The sequence below is a fragment of the Muscardinus avellanarius genome, assembly GCF_963383645.1.
Source record: "Muscardinus avellanarius genome assembly, chromosome: 13".
Taxonomy (NCBI): Eukaryota; Metazoa; Chordata; class Mammalia; order Rodentia; family Gliridae; genus Muscardinus; species Muscardinus avellanarius.
The window spans coordinates 6,818,631-6,837,578 of NC_137799.1; the positions used below are offsets into that span (position 1 = coordinate 6,818,631).

An 18,948-nucleotide genomic window follows, 5' to 3' on the forward strand; every position below is an offset into this window, starting at 1 on the left:
TACCTGCGTGATCCTCCCGTCTCCGCCTCCCAAGCGCGGGGGTTACAAGCGTGCGCCACCACGCCCGGCTTATTTTTGTTTTGAAATGGTCTCCCTGCGTTGCCGAGCCTCGCTGAGTTGCTGAGGCTGGTCTGGGACCTGTGAGAATCCTAGCTCAGCCTCCCGAATACTGGAGTTACAGATGTGAGCCCACACTCAGCTCGGCAAATGTCCATCATCCTGCGTGCTCACCCAGCAGCATCTGGGTGCTGCACAAAACAGCTTATATTCTAGTGAGGGAGACTGAACAGACACATACGTGAAGGAAAACTCGGCTTTAAGTTAACCTCTGAGCCAGACATGGCGGCACACCCTGTAATCCCAGGGCCTGGGAGGCTGAGACAGGAGGACCGCGGGCTTGAAGCCAGCCTCGAGCGACTCAGCGAGGCCCTATAGCAACTTAGTGAGACCCTGTTTCCAAAAAAGAAAGAAAATCAGGTTGGGTTATAGATTGGAAGTAGAACTCTCCAACACCACACACACACACACACACACACACACACACACACACACACGTATCTTGGAACCACAATGGTCCAAGAAATCAGAGTTTGTGTTCTGTATGCTTTGACTTTGTGCTGAATCGCTTAAGGAACTCCTGATAGAAACCAGATTTTTTGCATTACTGTATTTTTGAAGGAAATTACATAATCACCGCCCATCTCCCCCCCCCACTCTTAACAAACAAGTTTATAACTTACACTTGTTTCTCCAAATGCAGAGCGTGGTTGTGGGACTCGCATCCCATCCAGAGCCAGGACCCCCGCTTGTTCTGCCAGTGGTCAGCATGTTGCTAGGAAAAATCTATGATCCGTTCACATGATTTCCACAGATGTCATGTGGATTAAGTGATCGGAGTCCAGTGTGCTTGTGAGCCAGGTGCCGTAGTACTTGCTGTAGTCCCAGTACTTGGGGGAGGCCGAGACAGGAGGATCGCGGCTCCCAGCCAGCTTCAGCTACGTAGTGAGGCCTCCACAACTTAATGAGACCCTGTTTCCAAATAAAGAATGAAAAATAGAACTGGGGGTGTAGCTCAGAGGTAGGATGCCCTGGTTTTAAGCCCCAGTACTGCCAAAATAAATAAATAAAATTGAGTTGGGGTGAACATTTAAGGTTGAATGCCTCTGGGTTCCTCCCCCAGTACCAAAAAAAGAAAAAGAAAAAAAATCAATTGAGGGTGTAGATTGGAGGTAGAATGTCCCTGGATTCAATCTTTAGTACCAAAAAAAAACCAGTGTGAGCCAGGTGTGGTGGTGCACACCTGTAATCCCATTACCTGGGAGACTGAGACAGGAAGATCACAGGGTGGAGGCCAGTCTCAGCAATTTAGCAAGACCGTGTTTCAAAATGTAAAAAACAAACAAACACACACACAAAAAACCTGGTTGTGGTGGCATACACTTCTAATCCCAGTCCTTGGGAGGCTGAGACAGGAGGATCGCAAGTTTGCAGCCAGCCTCAGCAACATGGTGAGGCCCTCTGTGACTTAGTGAGACCCTTTTTCAAAATAAATAATATAATAGAGCTGGGAGTGTAGCTCAGAGGTAGAATGCCCCTGGTTTCAATCTCTAGTACCATTATAAGTAAAATAATAATATAGGTCTGGGGGGATGGCTCAGAGGTAGATTTTCCCAGGGTTCAAGCTTCAGTACCAAAAAAAAAAAAGTATTTGTGTGCATTTGATGTCTCTGTGTTTGTGGGTATAATTTCAGGATTCACAGCTGGTAATAGAAGCTTATAAGTCAGGGTTTGAGCCTCCGGGTGACCTTGAATTCGAGGATTACACCCAGCCCATGAAGCGCACCGTGTCAGATAACAGCCTTTCCAATTCCAGAGGAGACGGCAAACCCGAGCTCAAATTTGGTGGCAAATCCAAAGGAAAGCTGTGGCCATTCATCAAAAAAAATAAGGTATGGCGCTCCAGACCCATTGCCAAATGAGTTTGATCAAGGGCAAAGACCTTGTCTTTTAGTTAAAAAACAAACTAAGATCTTAAATCTGTAGTTTTGAAATGCAAAAAAAAAAAAAAAGGAAAAGAAAGAAAAGCTAGTGTGCTGTGTTTAGCCGGTGTTTCTCTGTGGTGGTGGACTCTTTGCCACGGCCCTCTGTGTGACTTCACCGCATCCTCACTGTCTGTCACCTGCACTAACAGATCACTGACCCCGCGACCCCTGTACATCTCCCTTTCCCTCCTAATCCTGGCCCGCGGGGCCCCTCAGCCGGGAGCGAGGACGCGGCTCCAGGAGTCTGTAACATCCACCGGCACGGCTAACGACACTCAACCCCATGGTTCCGAGTTCACCTTAACATGCGTGTCCATGAACATTGTCCATTTTCTTTCCCTAGTGCGGTACGTAGGTGCATGGCAGTGTTAGCCCGGCGCCCTACAGCATAGGATCGAGGCGGCGTGACTGCTTTAACCTTAAAGCGATCGGGCGTTTCATTTTAGAGACCGTCTCCCCGTTTTGGCAGCCTGGGTGCTCGGGGGTTCCGGCCCTGTCCCCTCGAGCTCTGGGGTCCAGGTGGTGGGGAGCCGTGGACCCTCTGGCTTAGCTGGCGCCAGGATAACCAACTAGAGCTGTGGTTCGCATGTGGCCTGCATGGACCTCCCGTCCCCAGGCGCTGGCTCCTCCTCTGTCGCCTCTACTAACCTCTCACCTCCACCGTGTCGCCTCCCCCGGCTTCCCTCGGACCGCGCCTCAGTATCAATGGTTTGCGTTTGACTTGCTTTGGATTTCAATATCGTTTGATGTTTATTTTTGTTTTGTGTCTTGTCTTCTTGTTTCTGGTTTTACTCTCTCGCCGCTCTCTCTCACACGTAGCTTATGTCCCTTTTAACATCTCCCCGTCAGCCTCCCCCTCCCCCCCCTGCCTCTGCCTCACCCTCTGCTGTTCCCAACGGCCCCCAGTCTCCCAAGCAGCAAAAGGAACCCCTCTCCCACCGCTTCAACGAGTTCATGGCCTCCAAACCCAAAATCCACTGCCTCAGGAGCCTCAGGCGCGGGGTAAGTTCTGCTCTGGGGTCCGCGCGCACCTGTCTTGCATGTTGGTCTATGGCGCTGGTTTTGTTTGCGAGTGAACCTGTTGTGTTTTCCCGTAACATAAAAAAAAAAAGTTAAGAAGAACCCGGGGTTCATTATAGGAAAGAAGAAAGAAAGAAGGAAACTGGATGGATGGTGGATAGGAAGGGTGGATGGATAGATGGGTGGATGGGAGGATGGATGGATGGGTGGGTGGGTACCGTTGGATGGATGGGTGGATGGATGGATGGGTGGATGGATGGATGGATGGATGGATGGATGGATGGATGGATGGATGGAAAGAGAGCCAGCCACATGTGTTTTCTGTGTCTTGTACATTTTGGAGGGATTTTCCTCACTTCCCCTTGAAATCATCTAAGCCATTAATTTTTCACCTTGATTTCGCTAAAAAAAAAAAAAAAGGAAAAATTCTGTTTCTAAAACTAGCAATATGTGAGTCAGAAATGAGAAGTGACCATGTCATCAGAAAATACTTGGTTAACAATTGCTGAAACAGTGTGAGTGGGGCCGGTCATGGCGGCGCACGCCTGTGACCCCAGGCTGAGAGGCTGAGACAGGAGGGTCGCAGGTTTGAAGCCAGCCTCAGCAACTTAGTGAGACCCATTTCAAAATAAAATATTAAAAGTCCTGGGGGGCAGGCAGGGTAGCTCAGTGGTAGAATGTCTAGAATGTCCCTAAGTCCCCAGTACCGAGTGTGTGTGTGTGTGTGTGTGTGTGTGTGTGTGTGAAATTATACCTACAAACACACACACAAACATATTGAAATATTTATATATTCTGCAAAGTATAAATTAATTTCATGTTTCTACTTGGGCCCCTTTCCCAGGTATCTCATTACTTAAGTATACGCAAATATTTCAAAAGCTGGGATAAAAAATTGAAGTCTGAAATGTTTCTGGCCCCAGGTATTTCTGGTGAAGGCTCCTTGACCCGCATTTCTCTTTAAAGGTGAAATGACAGTAGCAGCGGGCACTTTTCCAGCGTGTGTTAAGTGCTTACTGGGCATTAGGTTCTGTTCCAAACACCCGTTCGCTTTTGTTCAGCCACCCTGGGTACTAGCATGTCCTTATCCTACAGCAAGGGAAACTGAGGCCCCCTTAGCTGAAGTTGGGAAGAGGCGCAGCCAGGATTTCAAGCCAGCGCGTCTGTGCCTGGCGTCTGGGCTTCCGTGACATCCACGTCCAGGCAGAGTGTGTTGTGATAGGGTTGACTCAGGAGACTCTGCCCTTAAAACTCAAGTTTTCCCTCTAATTAGGATTGCATGGTGCAAATCGTGGCCCGATACAGACACCAGCTGAGCTGTAGAAAAAGACAGACCAAGGGATGTGTAGTTTCCCAAACAAAACTAAGTGGCAAGCCGGGCGTGGTGGCGCACGCTTGTAATCCCAGCATTCGGGAGGCTGAGACCTGGAGGATCACGGTTCGCAGACAGCCTCAGCTACTTAGTGAGGCCCTCTGCAACTCAGTGAGACCTGGTTTCAAAATAAAGAATAAAAAATAGGGCAGGGGCTGTAGCTCGGAGGTCAAATGCCCCTGGGTTCCATCCCTAGACCCGCAAAAAAAAAAAAACAACTAAGTGGCAGGTGTAGTCTAAGCCTTCCCCAAGCGTCCTTGACAATGAAGACCTGTAAGCCCACGTTCAGTGCACTAACAAATGTCCAGTGGGGTCCTTTTTAGTCCGGCCCTAGGGGAGCTGGGCCCAGTTGTAGTGAGGTGCTTTGTTGTGCAAACTCAGTCCTCACCGTCCTCTAGCCCCGGGGGCTTCACCAGCTGAGAGCCAGCCCATCCTTTCTTCCATACAGTACTTGATGGTTTACTCATCCCTAAAGGCAGAATTGGAGGCCACTCTGTATTTGTGCTGCAGACAAGGAAAGCCCAGTGTTCTGTGGCACACAACTCTAATCCCCATCTTTGGGAGGCTGAGGTGGGAGGATCGCAGATTCAAGACCAGCCTCAGCAATTTAGTGAGACCCTCTGCAGTTTAGTGGGATCCTGTTTCAAAGTAAAAAAAAAAAAAAGAAAGAAAGAAAGAAAGGAAGGAAGAAAGGAAGGGCTGGAGGTGTAGTTCAGAGGAAGAACGCCCCTGGGTTCTGTTCATATATATATATATTTAAAAAAAAAAAACCACCAAGTTTTGTTTTTTCTTCTTGAATATTATGGGAAGATATTCTCAGCCATAACTGATTCACTAGACGAGAGGTGCCCTCCTCAATCAAGCAGCTGGTTAACAATAAAAGAAAACAGTGGTTAAGAAGTAAAAATATGTAGGCCGGGTACGCTTGTAATCCGCGAGCTTGGGAGGCTGAGACCGGAGGATCGCGGTTCGCGGACAGCCTTAGCTACCTAGTGAGGCTCTCAGCAACTCAGTGAGACCCGGTTTCAAAATAAAGAATAAAGAATAGGGCAGGGGGTGTAGCTCTGAGGTCGAATGCCCCTGGGTTCCATCCCCAGACCCACAAAAAATAAATAAATAAATAAATAAATAAAATAAAAACAAAGTATAAACGATGGCTAGAAAAAGAATGTTTAAGCAGACAATGAAAGAGGAAGCTGGTTATTTTGGTGGCTTAAAGGAAAAAAATTTTTTTTTTACTATAATCAGCAAAATGAATTTTATTTCCTTCTCCTCAAATCTGTGCTCAGCAAGTTTCTGTTTAAAACAAGACATTTCCTAAACGGTAAGTGTGTTTTCCCGAGGGCAGCCGCGCTGCTGCGCCAGAGGCGTCCGCGAAGAGAGAGGAGTGGGGCGGCCTCATCGGGGCCAGCCCGAGCCGAGGGCGATCGTGCCCGAGCCGAGGGCGATCGTGCCCGTGCCGAGGGCGGAGCTGGTGTTCCTCTAATATGAAACAGTGGACAGGAAAGACTAGAAAGGAAAGGGGCTGGATGTAGCTCAGCGGCAAAGCGCCTGGTTTGCAGGCGTGGTGCTCTGGCTTCGATCCCCGGTTCCAAAAAGACAAAAAAAAAGAATCCCTTTAAAAAAGTAAAAAGGAAGTACCATAGAGTTCTAGCAGAAAATCTAAGTCTCGAATTGGAGTAAACAGATTTGTCTAGAAAACAGCGCCAGCACAGTAGAGGCGTGGTTTAAGGCCTATAGGGTCCTTGACCAGAGGGATACAGTCTTTTCTCTTCTTTTCTTTTCTTTTTTTGTTTTGTTTTGTTTTTTAGTACTGGAGATGGAACTCAGGGGTATTCTACCTCCGAGCTACACCCCCTGCCCTAGTTTTTATTCTTTATTTTGAAACAGGGTCTCACTGAGTTGCAGAGGGCCTCACTAAGTAGTTGAGGCTGGTCACGAACCGTGATCCTCCGGTCTCAGCCTCCCGAATGCTGCTGGGATTACATGAAATTACAATGTTATTTCTTCTACTTCTAAACTTGCCAGTACCACGTCCAAGATCAGTCAGAGCCAGGTGTGGCGGTGTGCACCTGTGATCGGGAGGCTGAGACAGGAGGAGCTCAGGTTCAAGGCCAGCTTCCGTAGTTTAGTGAGGTCTTCCTCAATTTAGCAAGACCCTGTTTCAAAATAAAAAGACTAAATAACATAGGGCTGGGCGTGTAGCTTAGAGGTAGAATGCCTCTAACTGCAAACAAACCAACACATAAAACAACTGCAAAGAAACAAAAAGGTGACTTAAAAGTATCCTAAAAGAATGAATAATTTGTGCTGTTAATGTCTTTTACCTGTTTCAATGATCAAAGCACATAAAACCCACGCAAGTATATCTTAGCATAACTGATTTTGCTTCTAAGTAATAAAACAGAAAAAATGTTTTTTGTTGTTAGCCACTGGCAATCATAAGAAAATTTTGTTTCTCTGGTTTGAAGCCCAGCGTGGTGGCACACGCTTGAAATCCCAGTACTTGGGAGTCTGAGACAGGCGGATCACAGTTTGCAGCCAGCCTCAGCTACTTAGTGAGGCCCTGTCTCAAAATAAAGAATAAAAAATAGGTGGTGTACTCACTCGAGTCACCCCCTCATGCCATCTTGGCATGGGGCTGTATTTCTATTTTCTGTATTTCTATCTTTCTAATAAACTTCTTTAAATCTTCAAAAAAAAAAAAATAGGGCTGGGGATGTAGCTTGGGGGTACAATGCCTCTGGGCTCCACCCCCAGTGCTGGGGGGGGATCTGTTTGCAGCCGGGTGTGGCACATGTCTGTCATCCCAGTACTTGGAGGCTGAGATAGGAGGATCAAAGGTTGGAGGACAGCCTCAGCAACTTACTGAGACTCAGTATCTTAGAGATACCCTGTTTCAAAAGAAACTTTTAAAAAATATGACTGGGAGTGTAGTTCAGAGGTTGAATGCCCCTGGGTTTCATCTCCAGTACCAAAAATTAAAAATTAATTCTCCTGTTCTGTACAGGGACCTTCCCTCTCTAAAACAAGGACATTTAAGCTAGGTGTGGTGGCACACACACAGGAATCCTGCTACTTGGGAGGCTGAGACAGGAGGACATCGCAGGTTCCTGGCCAGCCTCAGCAACTCAGTGAGGCCCTCCACAACTTAGTGAGACCCTGTTTCAAAATAAAAAATAGCCAGGCGTGGGCACGTCCTTGTAATCCCAGCATTTGGGAGGCTGAGACAGGAGGATCGTGGTTCACGGACAGCCTCAGCCTCTTAGTGAGGCCCTCCGCAACTCAGTGAGACCCTGTTTCAACATAAAGAATAAAAAATAGGGCAGGGGGTATAGCTCAGAAGTAGAATGCCCTTGAGTTCCATCCCCAGTACTGAATGAATGAATGAATGAATAAATAAATAAATAAATAAATAAATAAATAAATAGAAGCTGGCCGTGTTGGCGCACGCTTGTAATCCCTGCGCTTGGGAGGCTGAGACAGGAGGATCACACAGGTTCAAAGCCAGCCTCAGCTACTTCCTGAGGCTCTCAGCAACTTAGTGAGACCCTGTTTCCAAATAAAGTGTAAAATAGGTCTGGAGTATAGCCCGGAGGTAGAAAAGCCCCTGGGTTCCACCCCCAGTACCACCAAAAAATAATAATAATAATAAATAATAAACTAAATAGAGCGGAGAGTGTAGCTCAGCGGTAGAATGCCCCTTGGTTTAATCTCCAGTACCACCAATCAATCAATAAAATATGGACATTATTTTCCCATATTTTACAGTTAATTATGTGGGAATATACCATCAAAGTTGATGAAAAGATAGTGCAAGTCTGTTCCCGTTGTTTGGCAGGTGTCAGAACCTCTCAGCTGCTTGAGTTTTATCCCTTTCGCCTTGTTCTCCTGCTGGCTAGCGGCAGCCTCAGTCTTTCTGTTTCCACAAAGAGCTGACGAAGAGGACGCTAGGCCGGCCCACGTGTGCCTGTGAGGCCAGGGCCCACGTTGTAAGTCTGCTGTGAGCAGTCCCGGCACAGCCACTAACCCACCCACAGCACCAAGACTGGGGACCCGGCACCCGAGCTTCCCCGCTACCCAAAGCGATCCTCAGGGAGAGAAGCCGGGGGTTCAAAGCCGTCCAGAACCGTGCGTGAGGAAAGAGCCCAGGCTTCCTAATGCGCTCGGTGTCCTGAGCACTTCAGCGAACTCAGCTCGCTGGTGGGGCTCCCCTCTTATTCTGGTCCTGGTGAATCCGTAGAGGGTCGTGACTCGGTTCTGGGCCGTCCCCGGCCTGACTCGACCCTCGAAGCTGCGGGTGCAGGTGCAGCGCCTCCGCGGCTCCGGTTCCCCCGGCACGAGGCTCTGCCGGAGTCCGCTGGGAAGCTTGTAGGAAAGTGAACCCGTGAGGCGACAGGCACACAGGGCGCGGCGATTCACCCCCTGTGTTCAGGGTCCGTCCCCTGTCTTTGTACTTGAGGTCGGTGCCTGTGACTGTCTAGTAACACGGCCCGCTGGCCACGCGCCTAACTGTGTTACTGACGCCCGCGTCTCCCGGCCTGATGTCGCCTGAAGCTGCCAGCTGCCAGTCCTCCCGGTGTCAACCCTCCAGCCGTTCTCCAAGCGGATTGGCTGGCTTCCTAATTTTAAGCGGTCTAATTGGCTGGCTTACAAAGGAAGAGCGAGGTCCAGTTTATTGTCACCAAGTGGACTCCTGCGCGGTGGAGTGATAAGCCGCCGCCGGCTCGGCCTAACGGTCCACTTCAGAAAACTGAGTTTGACAGCCGGGCGTGGTGGCGCGCATGTCGTCCCCGTACTCGGGAGGGTGATCACAGGTTTGAGGGCAGCCTGACAAGTCCTGAGACCGTCAGCAACCTTAGTGAGACCCCGCGTCAAGATGAAACGAAAACAGGGCCGGGGTGTAGCTGAGAGGCAGAATGCCCCTGGGTTCAGTCCTCGGGACCACAAAAATAAAAAGGGGACAGGTAGCGGGTCTAGCTCACTGTCACCTCCTTCCCCGTGTTGCCATGGCAACGTCAGGATGTGCCGCGTGCTTGCAGGGGGACGGACGGGACGTGTCTGCAGAGCCGCCTGCGTGTCGTATGTCCACACGACCAGCTCCGGTCGTGCCACGCGGATCTGTGCTCAGGCTCTCCGGAACGCCGCCGGCTCCCGTCCACGGCCCCCTCCGTAGCCCCAGCGTGCCCCCGTTTTTATTGTTTTGTTTTGGCTTTTTCATTTTTCAAAAGTTGTCTTGCTGTTTTTTTCTTTAAGATCCCTTTTTTTCAGCCAGGCGCGGTGGCATTTACCTGTCATCCCGGTACTTGGGAGGCTGAGACAGGAGGATCACAGGTTCGAGGACAGCCTCAGCAAGTAGTGAGACTCATCAACCTAGCGAGACCCTGTGTCCAAATAAAAATAAAATAGAGCTGGGGGTGTGGCTCAGAGATAGAATGCCCTTGGGTTCAATCCTTAGTGCCAGAACACACACACACACACACACACACACACACACACACACACAAATTCTCTTTTTTCCTCATAGAGGTAACTTCTCTAAAAGGTTATAATTAATGTATTTGCCAAAAAATGTCAACTTGGAGTCGATCTTAAGGATTAAATTTTTTAACTCTGGGTAAGGAGCCAGGCCCGGGGGACACACGTGTAATCCCAGCTAGTTGGGAGGCAGAGGCAGGAATATCAAAACTTCCAGGCCAGCCTGGGTAACCGAGTGAGACCCCGTGTCAAAATAAAACATAAAAAGCCGGGCGTGGTGGCGCACGCTTGTAATCCCCGCGTTTGGGAGGCTGAGACAGGAGGATCGCAGGTTCGAAGCCAGCCTCAGCTACTGAGTGAGACTCTCCACAACTTAGTGAGACCCTGTTTCCAAATAAAATATAAGATAGGTCTGGGAGTATAGCCCGGAGGGAGGAAGCCTCTGGGTTCCACCCCCAGTACCACCAAAAAAAAAAAACACATAAAAAGGAGCCGGGCATCATGGCACATGCCTGTAATCCCAGTACTTGGGAGGCTGAGGCAGGAGGATCGCAGGCTCCAGTACAGCCTCTGCTACTTAGCAAGACTCAGCAACCTAGCGAGACCCTGTTCCAAAATAAAACATAAAAACGGCTGGAGGTGTAGCTTGGGGGTAGATGCCCCTGGGTTCCATCCCCGGCACCACAAAAATAAATAATTTAATTAAATTAAAAAGTAAAGTGAAAGGAAGCCAGGCGTGGTGGCGCACACTTGTAATCCCAGCATTCGGGAGGCTGAGACACAAGGATCACAGTTCGCGGACAGCCTCAGCTACTTAGGCCCTCTGCAACTCAGTGAGACCCAGTTTCAAAATAAAGAATCAAGCCGGGCGTGGTGGCGCACGCTTGTAATCCCCGCGCTTGGGAGGCGGAGACAGGAGGATCGCGCAGGTTCGAAGCCAGCCGCGCGCGCTGGCTTAGGAGACCCTGTTTCTAAATAAAAATATAAAATAGGTCTGGGAGTGTAGCCTGGAGGTAGAAGGGCTTCCAGGAACTCCAGTACCACAAAAAATAAAATAAAATAAAATAAAATAAAGAATCAGAAATAGGGCAGGGGGTATAGCTCAGAGGTCGAATGCCCCTGGGTTCCATCCCCAGGCCCACCACAAAAATAAAAGTAAACTAAAAGGCATCTTCTTCGGTACATTGCCTCCAAAGTCCGTCCTCCTCTAGCACCAGCTGCCTGCACTTGAGGGCGATGGCCGCCGAGTCCATAGCCCGCACTGAACGCCCAAGAGGGCTGCTTCGTAGCTGACAGCACGTTTCGCCTCCACCACAAACCCTTGGGCGTCTTCCTCTAATCTGTTGCCCCCTCATCTGTTAGGGCCAGGGATCGCCATCCCTGCTCATCCTGGCGGAGACTGCACCTGCGCTGGCCTGATGGCCACCGGGGCCCCGGAGCCGGGAGCTGCCCTGGCTCCTTGAGACACTGGGCTGCCTGTTTCCACGGGATTCCTTTCAGGAGCAGCCACTTCTGGCCAGTGCCGTGTCAGCTCTGGGGACTGCAGCACAGCCGCAGGGCTGGGCCATAGCAAGGCTCAGAAGATGCTGCCGCCGGGCAGGAAGTGGTACCTGGTGGTACCCGGCCCCGGAGGGCACAGCAGCATCCTTCTGCCTAGAGTTTAGCGCTGTGAGGCTTCCCAGCTCCTGCGGGTCTTTTAAAATTATTTTTTATTGAACCCAGGGACATTTTACCTCTGAGCTACAACCCCATTTCTGGTTTTTGGTTTTGTTTTGTTTTGTTTTTAATTTTGAAGCAGTGTCTCGCTACGCTAAGTTGGTGAGACCGTCCTCAAACCTGCGATCCTCCTGTCTCAGCCTCCCAAGTACGGGGGTTTTAGGCCTGCGCCACTGCGCCCAGCTTCCTGCAGCGGTTTCTAGTCCCTGACGACCCACTCACCAGTGCCAGAGCTTGTCGTAAATGTCTTTACAGAGGCGCATGTTTATTAGAGTTCCCTAAGATAAAAATACTCCCCGCGAGTCATGGAAGTAACTGGCGTTCAGACTTTTTGATATCGGTACAGAACTTTTTTGGGGAAATCTGGTGAAGAAGAAAAAAGCCCGTGTGATCCTTTTTCTTGTATCATCATTTCGTGGCACCGATGCGAAGGGGCCTCCGTCTGCACCCAGGCCGGGTCACGAGCCGCGGCAGCCGCTCCTTTTAACCTGTCTGCTCTGGTGCCATGGCAGCCCAAGCGTGGTGCGGGGCCCAGCCGTCCTGTGAGCTTTGGCACAGATCCGCCACGAGCCGTCCCCACCCACAGGTGAACCGCTGTCGCGTGTGCGGGGCCGCCGAGGGCCTCTTCTGATGTGTTTTTTTTTTCTCTCCCTTTCTCTCTCCGTCTCTCTTTTGTCCTGTTACCTCTTCAACTCTTACGCGAAGCTCTCTCTGAAGCTGGTAAGCAAACCGCCCCGTGCATGTCCCGAGCGTGCCCGGTGTGTCTGCGTGTCGTGTGATGCTCAGTGCGTGTGCCTCCTGTCTCCACGGTTAACTGTTCGCTGGTGTCGCCCCGAGGGCTGCTTTTGCTGGTGTTCACTAGACCTTTGGGACTGAAAGGTCCAAAGCCTAATAGTGGTGATCTTAACCCATCAGAGTGCTCAGAAAATTAACAACCCAGGAATCCATTTTCTTTATTGTTGGGGCAGGAAGAGAATCACAAAGGGCCGGGGTGCGGCTCAGCGGCTCGCCCAGCACGCAAGGCCCTGGAAAAACGTATTAACAAGTGGGCCGGGCGTAGTGGCGCACGCTTGTAATCCCAGCATTTGGGTGGCAGAGACCGGGGACTGCCGTTCGTGGACAGCCTCTGCTACTTTGACACAGGAAATTCACAGTCTTAAGGACAGCCTCAGCAACTTACTGAGGCCCTCAGTAACTTCATGAGACCCAGGTTTTCAAAATTAAAAAAAAAAAATTAAAGTAGCTGGGGGTATAATTTGAAAGTAGAAGGCCCCTGGGTTCAATCCCCAGTGCCACACATACCAAAAAAGTTCAAAATTGGGAGGCACTTATTGGATCATTTTGAATACAAGTAAATTTACTAGGCGGAAAACACTCCTCTCTGGGAGCCATAGAAGCGCCAGGAAAACACGCGGGCCTGAGGCTGGCACGCAGGAATGGCCGCAGCCCGCAGGGCGGCTCAGGCTCCCGGCTGCCGGAGAAGGGAGGCTGGGCCGCCCGCCACGGGTGCACAGATGCCCCATGCTGACCCGAGAGGCCACCGGGGGACTCTGTGGACACTGGAAGACCCTCCGGAGCCTTTCTAGAATTACCTACGTAGTATCTGTTGTTTTGACTTCATTATACTACTCTAGTAAACAAACTAATCATTAAATTTATTAGAGGAAACTCTTAACCAACGTAACCCGTAACTACTTCCGTGATGGATAAAGCCAGGCATGGTGGTGCGTGCCTGTTATCCCAGTACTCGGGAGACTGAGAGAGGAAAGTCACAGGTTCAAGGACAGCCTCAGCAAGGAGTAAGACTCTTATCAACCTAGTGAGACCTTATTTCCAACCAAAAAATAAAACAGGGCTGGCTGTGTAGCTCAGAGGTAGACTATCCCTGGGTTCCATCCCCGGAACCACCAAAAATAATAATAATAATAGTTACAGAATCTTCTCGAATGGCACAGCTGAGATTACCTAAAATCAGAGGGATGAGCCAGGAATGAGCCCAGCGTTGACCTAGGGCAGCTTGTCACAGTGCCGTCCCCGTCCACGTTTACCTCTGCACGAGGACATGCAGGATTTTCCCGTCTGAGCTCCATCCGTAGCAACAGACCCGACCCAAAAAACGGTATCTTATTAAAATTAAGCATTTCTCAGACTGTGAGATAAAATCCCGAGAAGAGTCTTGGGCTGAGGTCCACACGAGATTGGAAGGCGGGACACAGCCGTCAGCAGGTGGCATTTGAGAGAGGCTGGGTGGATGGACGCCAGGGCTGCCCTCGCGCCCGCCACTCGCTCATTTACCGGGGGTGAACAAGGCCGGGTAGTGTCCGGCCAGCCTCTCCGCTTGAGATGCAGGTCATTTCGCCAGCACAGCACTCGGCTGTGGCTCTGTGCCATCTCTTTGAAACCAGTGAAGAAGCGAAGCCCAACTCAATGGCGGCACCGCCTCTGATCCCCGCCACTTGAGAGGCCGGAAGGAGGGTCGGAAGTTCAAGACCAGCCTGAGCAACTCAGTGAGACCCTGTCTCAAAGTAAAAAAATAAAAAATAAGAATTCTAAGGAGTGAAGGTGGCTGGGTGTGGTGACACATGGCTGTAATCCCGGAGGCCCTCTGCAACTCAGTGAGACCCCGTTTCAAAATAAAGAATAAAAAATAGGGCTGGAGATGTCGCTTGGAGGTAGAATGCTCCTGGGTTCCATCCCCAATACTGCAAAGTAAATAAATAAAAATGAATAAATAAATAAATAAATAACACACCCGCATCCATGCACAGGGCCAGCTCTTGCAGCCGGGAGCCCCACCCTGCACAGCCCCCACCCCACACGGCCCTGGGTTCAATCCCCAGTACCAAAAACTAAATATTGTAACACTGTAGAATACAGAACAGATAAAAACAAGCCTTATTTATTTATTTATTTATTTCGGTGGTACTGGGGATGGAACCCTTCTACCTCTGGGCTATACTCCCAGACCTTTTTGGGGGGGGGGTCTGGGGATGGAACCCAGGGGCATTTGACCTCCGAGCTACACCCCCTTCCCTATTTTTTATTCTTTATTTTGAAACCAGGTCTCACTGAGTTGCAGAGGGCCTCACTAAGTAGCTGAGGCTGTCTGTGAACCATAATCCTCCTGTCTCAGCCTCCCGAATGCTGGGATTACAAGCGTGCGCCACCACGCCCAGCTCCCAGACCTATTTTTATATATATGTGTGTGTGTGTGTGTGTGTGTGTGTGTGTGTATATATATATATATATATATTTTTTTTTTTTTTTTGGAAACAGGGTCTCTTAAGCCAGTGAGGCTGGCTTCGAACCTGCGCGATCCTCCTGTCTCCACCTCCCAAGCACAGGGATTACAAGTGTGCGCCACCACGCTCGGCTATTTTATTTATTTATTTATTTATTTATTTATTTATTTATTGTACTGGGGGTGGGACCCAGGGGCTTTTCTACCTCCGGGCTATACTCCCAGACCTATTTTTTATATTTTATTTGGAAACAGGGTCTCACTAAGTTGCTGAGAGCCTCACTCAGTAGCCGAGGCTGGCTTCGAACCTGCGCGATCCTCCTGTCTCCACCTCCCAAGCGCGGGGATGACAAGCGTGCCCACCGCACCCGGCTCTTATTTATTTTTCTGATGGTGAAGAAGAGTTTCGGTTAGTCTTTGTCTTAGAGTCCAGCGGACCCTCCTTGGCTTTGCGTGGGGGACGGTCACTCCATTCTGGACTCGCCCACATCTGATCTCTTCCCCTCTGGACGCACGCACGCACGCCAGGGTGAGGGCCAGCCAGCCTGGGGCGGGAGCCTTTGAACATCAGCGGGCAGGTGGCCCTGTGGGGGGCATTTGCCGAGCCCACACCCCCTGGCATTCGGCTGTAATCGGCCCAGGAGCCTCGGTCACGAGCCCAGTAAGTGGCTTGGCACGTCCAACTTGATCCCAGAGCGACATCGCCCCGCACCGCCCCCCAAACCAGCCGTGCCCTTGTTTTGAAAGAATCGGGGTTTTCAAGCGATATCTCTTTTTCTAAATTCCCTGTTTATCCGGGGTTATTTGAATACATTTTCTTTCTGGAAACAGCCTGGCTTAAGTAACAGTACTTGATACCACCACTGAGGCTCAGACTTTAACAAGCAGGCTGCGTCAAGTTCTGGAAGCTCGCCCTAGCGCATCGACGCAAAGCACGGGCAGAGGAGAGCCAGAAGCTGGTTTGAGAAAGAATCAAGAGATGATCATGTGTTTCTGCTACATTAAAAGCTATGACGTGCGGCCAGGTGTGACGGCGCACGCCTGCAACCCCAGGACTTGGAAGATCACAAGTTCAAGGCCGGCCTCAGTAACTTAGCATGACCCTATTTCAAAATAAAAATAAAAGAGGTGTAGCTCAGAGGTAGAATGTTCCTGGGTTCAATCCTCAGAACCACAAAAAACAAGCCAAAAATAAAAACCAGATCTAATCACAATACTCCAATATATAAATAAATATAAATCCATACATATTTTTTGTGGTACTGGGGGCTTGAACCCAAGGGTATTCTACCTCTGAGCTACACTCCCATTTTTTATTCTTTTTTTTTCTTTTAAATTTTTTTATTGGTGCATTATATTCAAACATCATATTGGGGTAAAAAACTTGTGTGTACAAACATGTACTCATCGCTGATATAACCCCGACCCAATTCCCACCTCATTCCCTCCCCGTCCCTCCCTCCCTTGCTCAGCTTAGCCATTTTTTATTCTTTATTTTGAAATGAGCTAAGTTGTGGAGGGCCTCACTAAATAGCTGAGTTTATCAATCCTCCTGTCTCAACCTCCTGAGTACTGGGATTACAAGCGTGCCCCACCACGCCTGGCTAAAAGTATATTGTTAAAAACCACCAGAGCCAGCCGGGCGTGGTGGCGCACGCTTGTAATCCCCGCGCTTGGGAGAATATATATATATATATATATATGTACACATACATACATATGTATGTCTGGGAGTGTAGCCCAGAGGTAGAAGGGCTTCCAGGGACCCCAGTACCACCAAAAAAAAAAAAAAAAACCGCCAGAGCCACCAGGCGTGGTAGCACACCCTTGTAATCCCAGCATCTGGGAGGCTGAGATCGCGGTTTGCAGACAGCCTCAGCTGCTCAGTGAGGCTCTTTGCAACTCAGTGAGATCCTGCTTCAAAATAAAGAATAAAAAATAGGGCCGGGGGTGTAGCTTAGAGGTACAGTGCCCCTAGTACCACAAAAAAAATAAATAAAAAGAATAAAAAATAGGGCTTGGAGTGTAAGTAGGTAGAATGCCTACCTACCCACTTGGGAGCTTGGAGGCCGAATGCCCCTGGGTTCAATCCCCAGTAGCACAAAAATAAATAAATAAGGAAATAAATAGGGATAAGGGTATAGCTTAGAAATAGAATGCCCCTGGGTTCAATCTGTATTACCAAAGTAAATAAATAAAAAGGGCTGTCCGGGCGTGGTGACGCACACTTGCAATCCCAGCATTCGGGAGGCTGAGACCTGGAGGATCGCGGTTCGCGGACAGCCTCAGCTCCTTAGTGAGGCCCTCTGCAACTCAGTGAGACCCGGTTTCAAAATAAAGAATAAAAAGTAGGGCAGGGGTGTAGCTCAGAGGTACAATGGCCCTGGGTTCCATCCCCATTACCACAAAATAAAATAAAAAGGGCTAGGGGTGCAGCTCAGAGGTAGAATACCCCTGGATTCAACCCGTCAGTGCCAAAAAGAGTGTGAGAAAGAATATGGCAGCTGAGACTCACGGCAGTTGTTGGGTTTACCTCTGGCTTACGTGGAGGGAACATAAGCTTTCTGGAAGATTCGGGGTTGCCAGGGGCACGGGTGGATGGCACCGTCAGGAGCCGTCTTGGGGCAGACGCGCCACCCGTGCCCGTGGTGCCGGGGCGGAGGTCTTCCTCGCCCCTGGACACGCCGCCCCTTGCCTTCCCGCAGCCGCTGACCAGGGGCGGGGGACGGCCGTCGTGGGGTGCAGCTCGCAGGCTCGGCCCTGCGCCCCGGTGTCTGCAGGCCGGGCGTCGATCGCGGGGGTCTGGGGGCGCCTGGCCTCCCATTTCCCTTTGCATCTGCAGGGTGCCACCCCGGAGGATTTCAGCAACCTCCCACCCGAACAGAGAAGGAAAAAGCTCCAGCAGAAAGTGGACGAGCTCAACAAGGACATGCAGAAGGAGATGGATCAGAGGTAGAGGCGCGGGCGCCGGGAGGAGTGCAGGTCCCGCTTGGGACGCTGGGGGGCGCTGGAACCCACCTGCGGGGATTATGTTAGCAGTGTGCTTTGTTTTAATGTACTGGATTGCGTAGTGATGGCCTGCCTGGTGCCTTCCAAGTCTCTTATAGTACATGAATAAGTAAGCCGGGCGTGGTGGCGCTGGCTTGTAATCCCGGCATTCGGGAGGCTGAGACAGGAGGATCACGGTTCACAGGCAGCCTCAGCTACTTAGTGAGGCCCTCTGCAACTCAGTGAGACCCTGTTTCAAAATAAAGAATAAAAAATAGGGCTGGGGGTGTAACTCAGAGGTAGACTGACCCTGGGTCCCACCCCCAGTACAATAAATAAATAAATTAATTAATTAATTAATAAGGTGTGCATGGTGGCACACACTTGTAATCCCAGCATTTGGGAGGCTGAGATGGGAAGGTTGCGGTTTGTGGACAGCCTCAGCTACTTACTGAGGCCTTTGGCAACTAAGTGGGACCCTGTTTCAAAATAAAGAATAAGGGCCAGGCGTGGTGGCACATACTTGGAATCCCCGGGCTTGGGAAGCGGAGACAGGAGGATCGCGCAGGTTTGAAGCCAGCTGGTTTAAGGGACCCTGTTTCCAAATAAAAAGTATAAACTAAGTCTGGGAGTGTAGCCCAGAGGTAGAAGGGCTTCCAGGAACCCCAGTACCACCAAGGAAGGAAGGAAGGAAGGAAGGAAGGAAGGAAGGAAGGAAAAAGAAAAGAAAGAAGGCAGGCAGGCAGGCTGAGGGTGTAGCTTAGAGGTAGAATGCTCCTGAGTTTTATCCCCAGTACTGCAGAAATGAATGAATGAATGAATGAATGGATTTTTGGATAGAGGAAGGAGAGGGGCCCCGCCCTGTCCCTGGTCCACATCCCTGTTTTGGGTCCAAAACCTGCTTATCTTTCTACCTGAGGATGAGTAAACGGCCTTTTCTAGGCTCCCAAGTCGTCTTTCCTTTTGATAGAGTCTACTGACGGTCTCTAGAAATCAAATCCTGGTGTCAGGTGTGGTGGCGCACGCCTGTAATCCTTGTACTTGGGAGGCTGAGACAGGAGGATCGCAGGTAGTGAGACTCGCGTCAACCT

At 50.1% G+C, this 18,948-nt stretch overlaps 1 protein-coding gene across 5 annotated transcripts in view; it reads left to right on the top strand.

Annotated features, from left to right (window-relative positions):
• The window catches only part of FNBP1 (formin binding protein 1), a gene marked incomplete at both ends in the record, with an annotated part of 126,146 nt that overhangs the window by 103,444 nt on the left and 3,754 nt on the right, over window positions 1–18,948 (top strand). Inside the window, 5 exons of one of the 5 annotated variants that reach the window (XM_080709290.1) lie at window positions 1,752–1,949; window positions 2,862–3,044; window positions 8,343–8,426; window positions 12,334–12,348; window positions 17,712–17,821. In XM_080709290.1, coding sequence (XP_080565416.1) covers window positions 1,752–1,949; window positions 2,862–3,044; window positions 8,343–8,426; window positions 12,334–12,348; window positions 17,712–17,821 — 590 coding nt within the window. The remainder of the gene's footprint in view (window positions 1–1,751; window positions 1,950–2,861; window positions 3,045–8,342; window positions 8,427–12,333; window positions 12,349–17,711; window positions 17,822–18,948) is intronic. The other 4 variants (XM_080709291.1, XM_080709293.1, XM_080709292.1 and 1 more) reach the window with 4 other exon arrangements.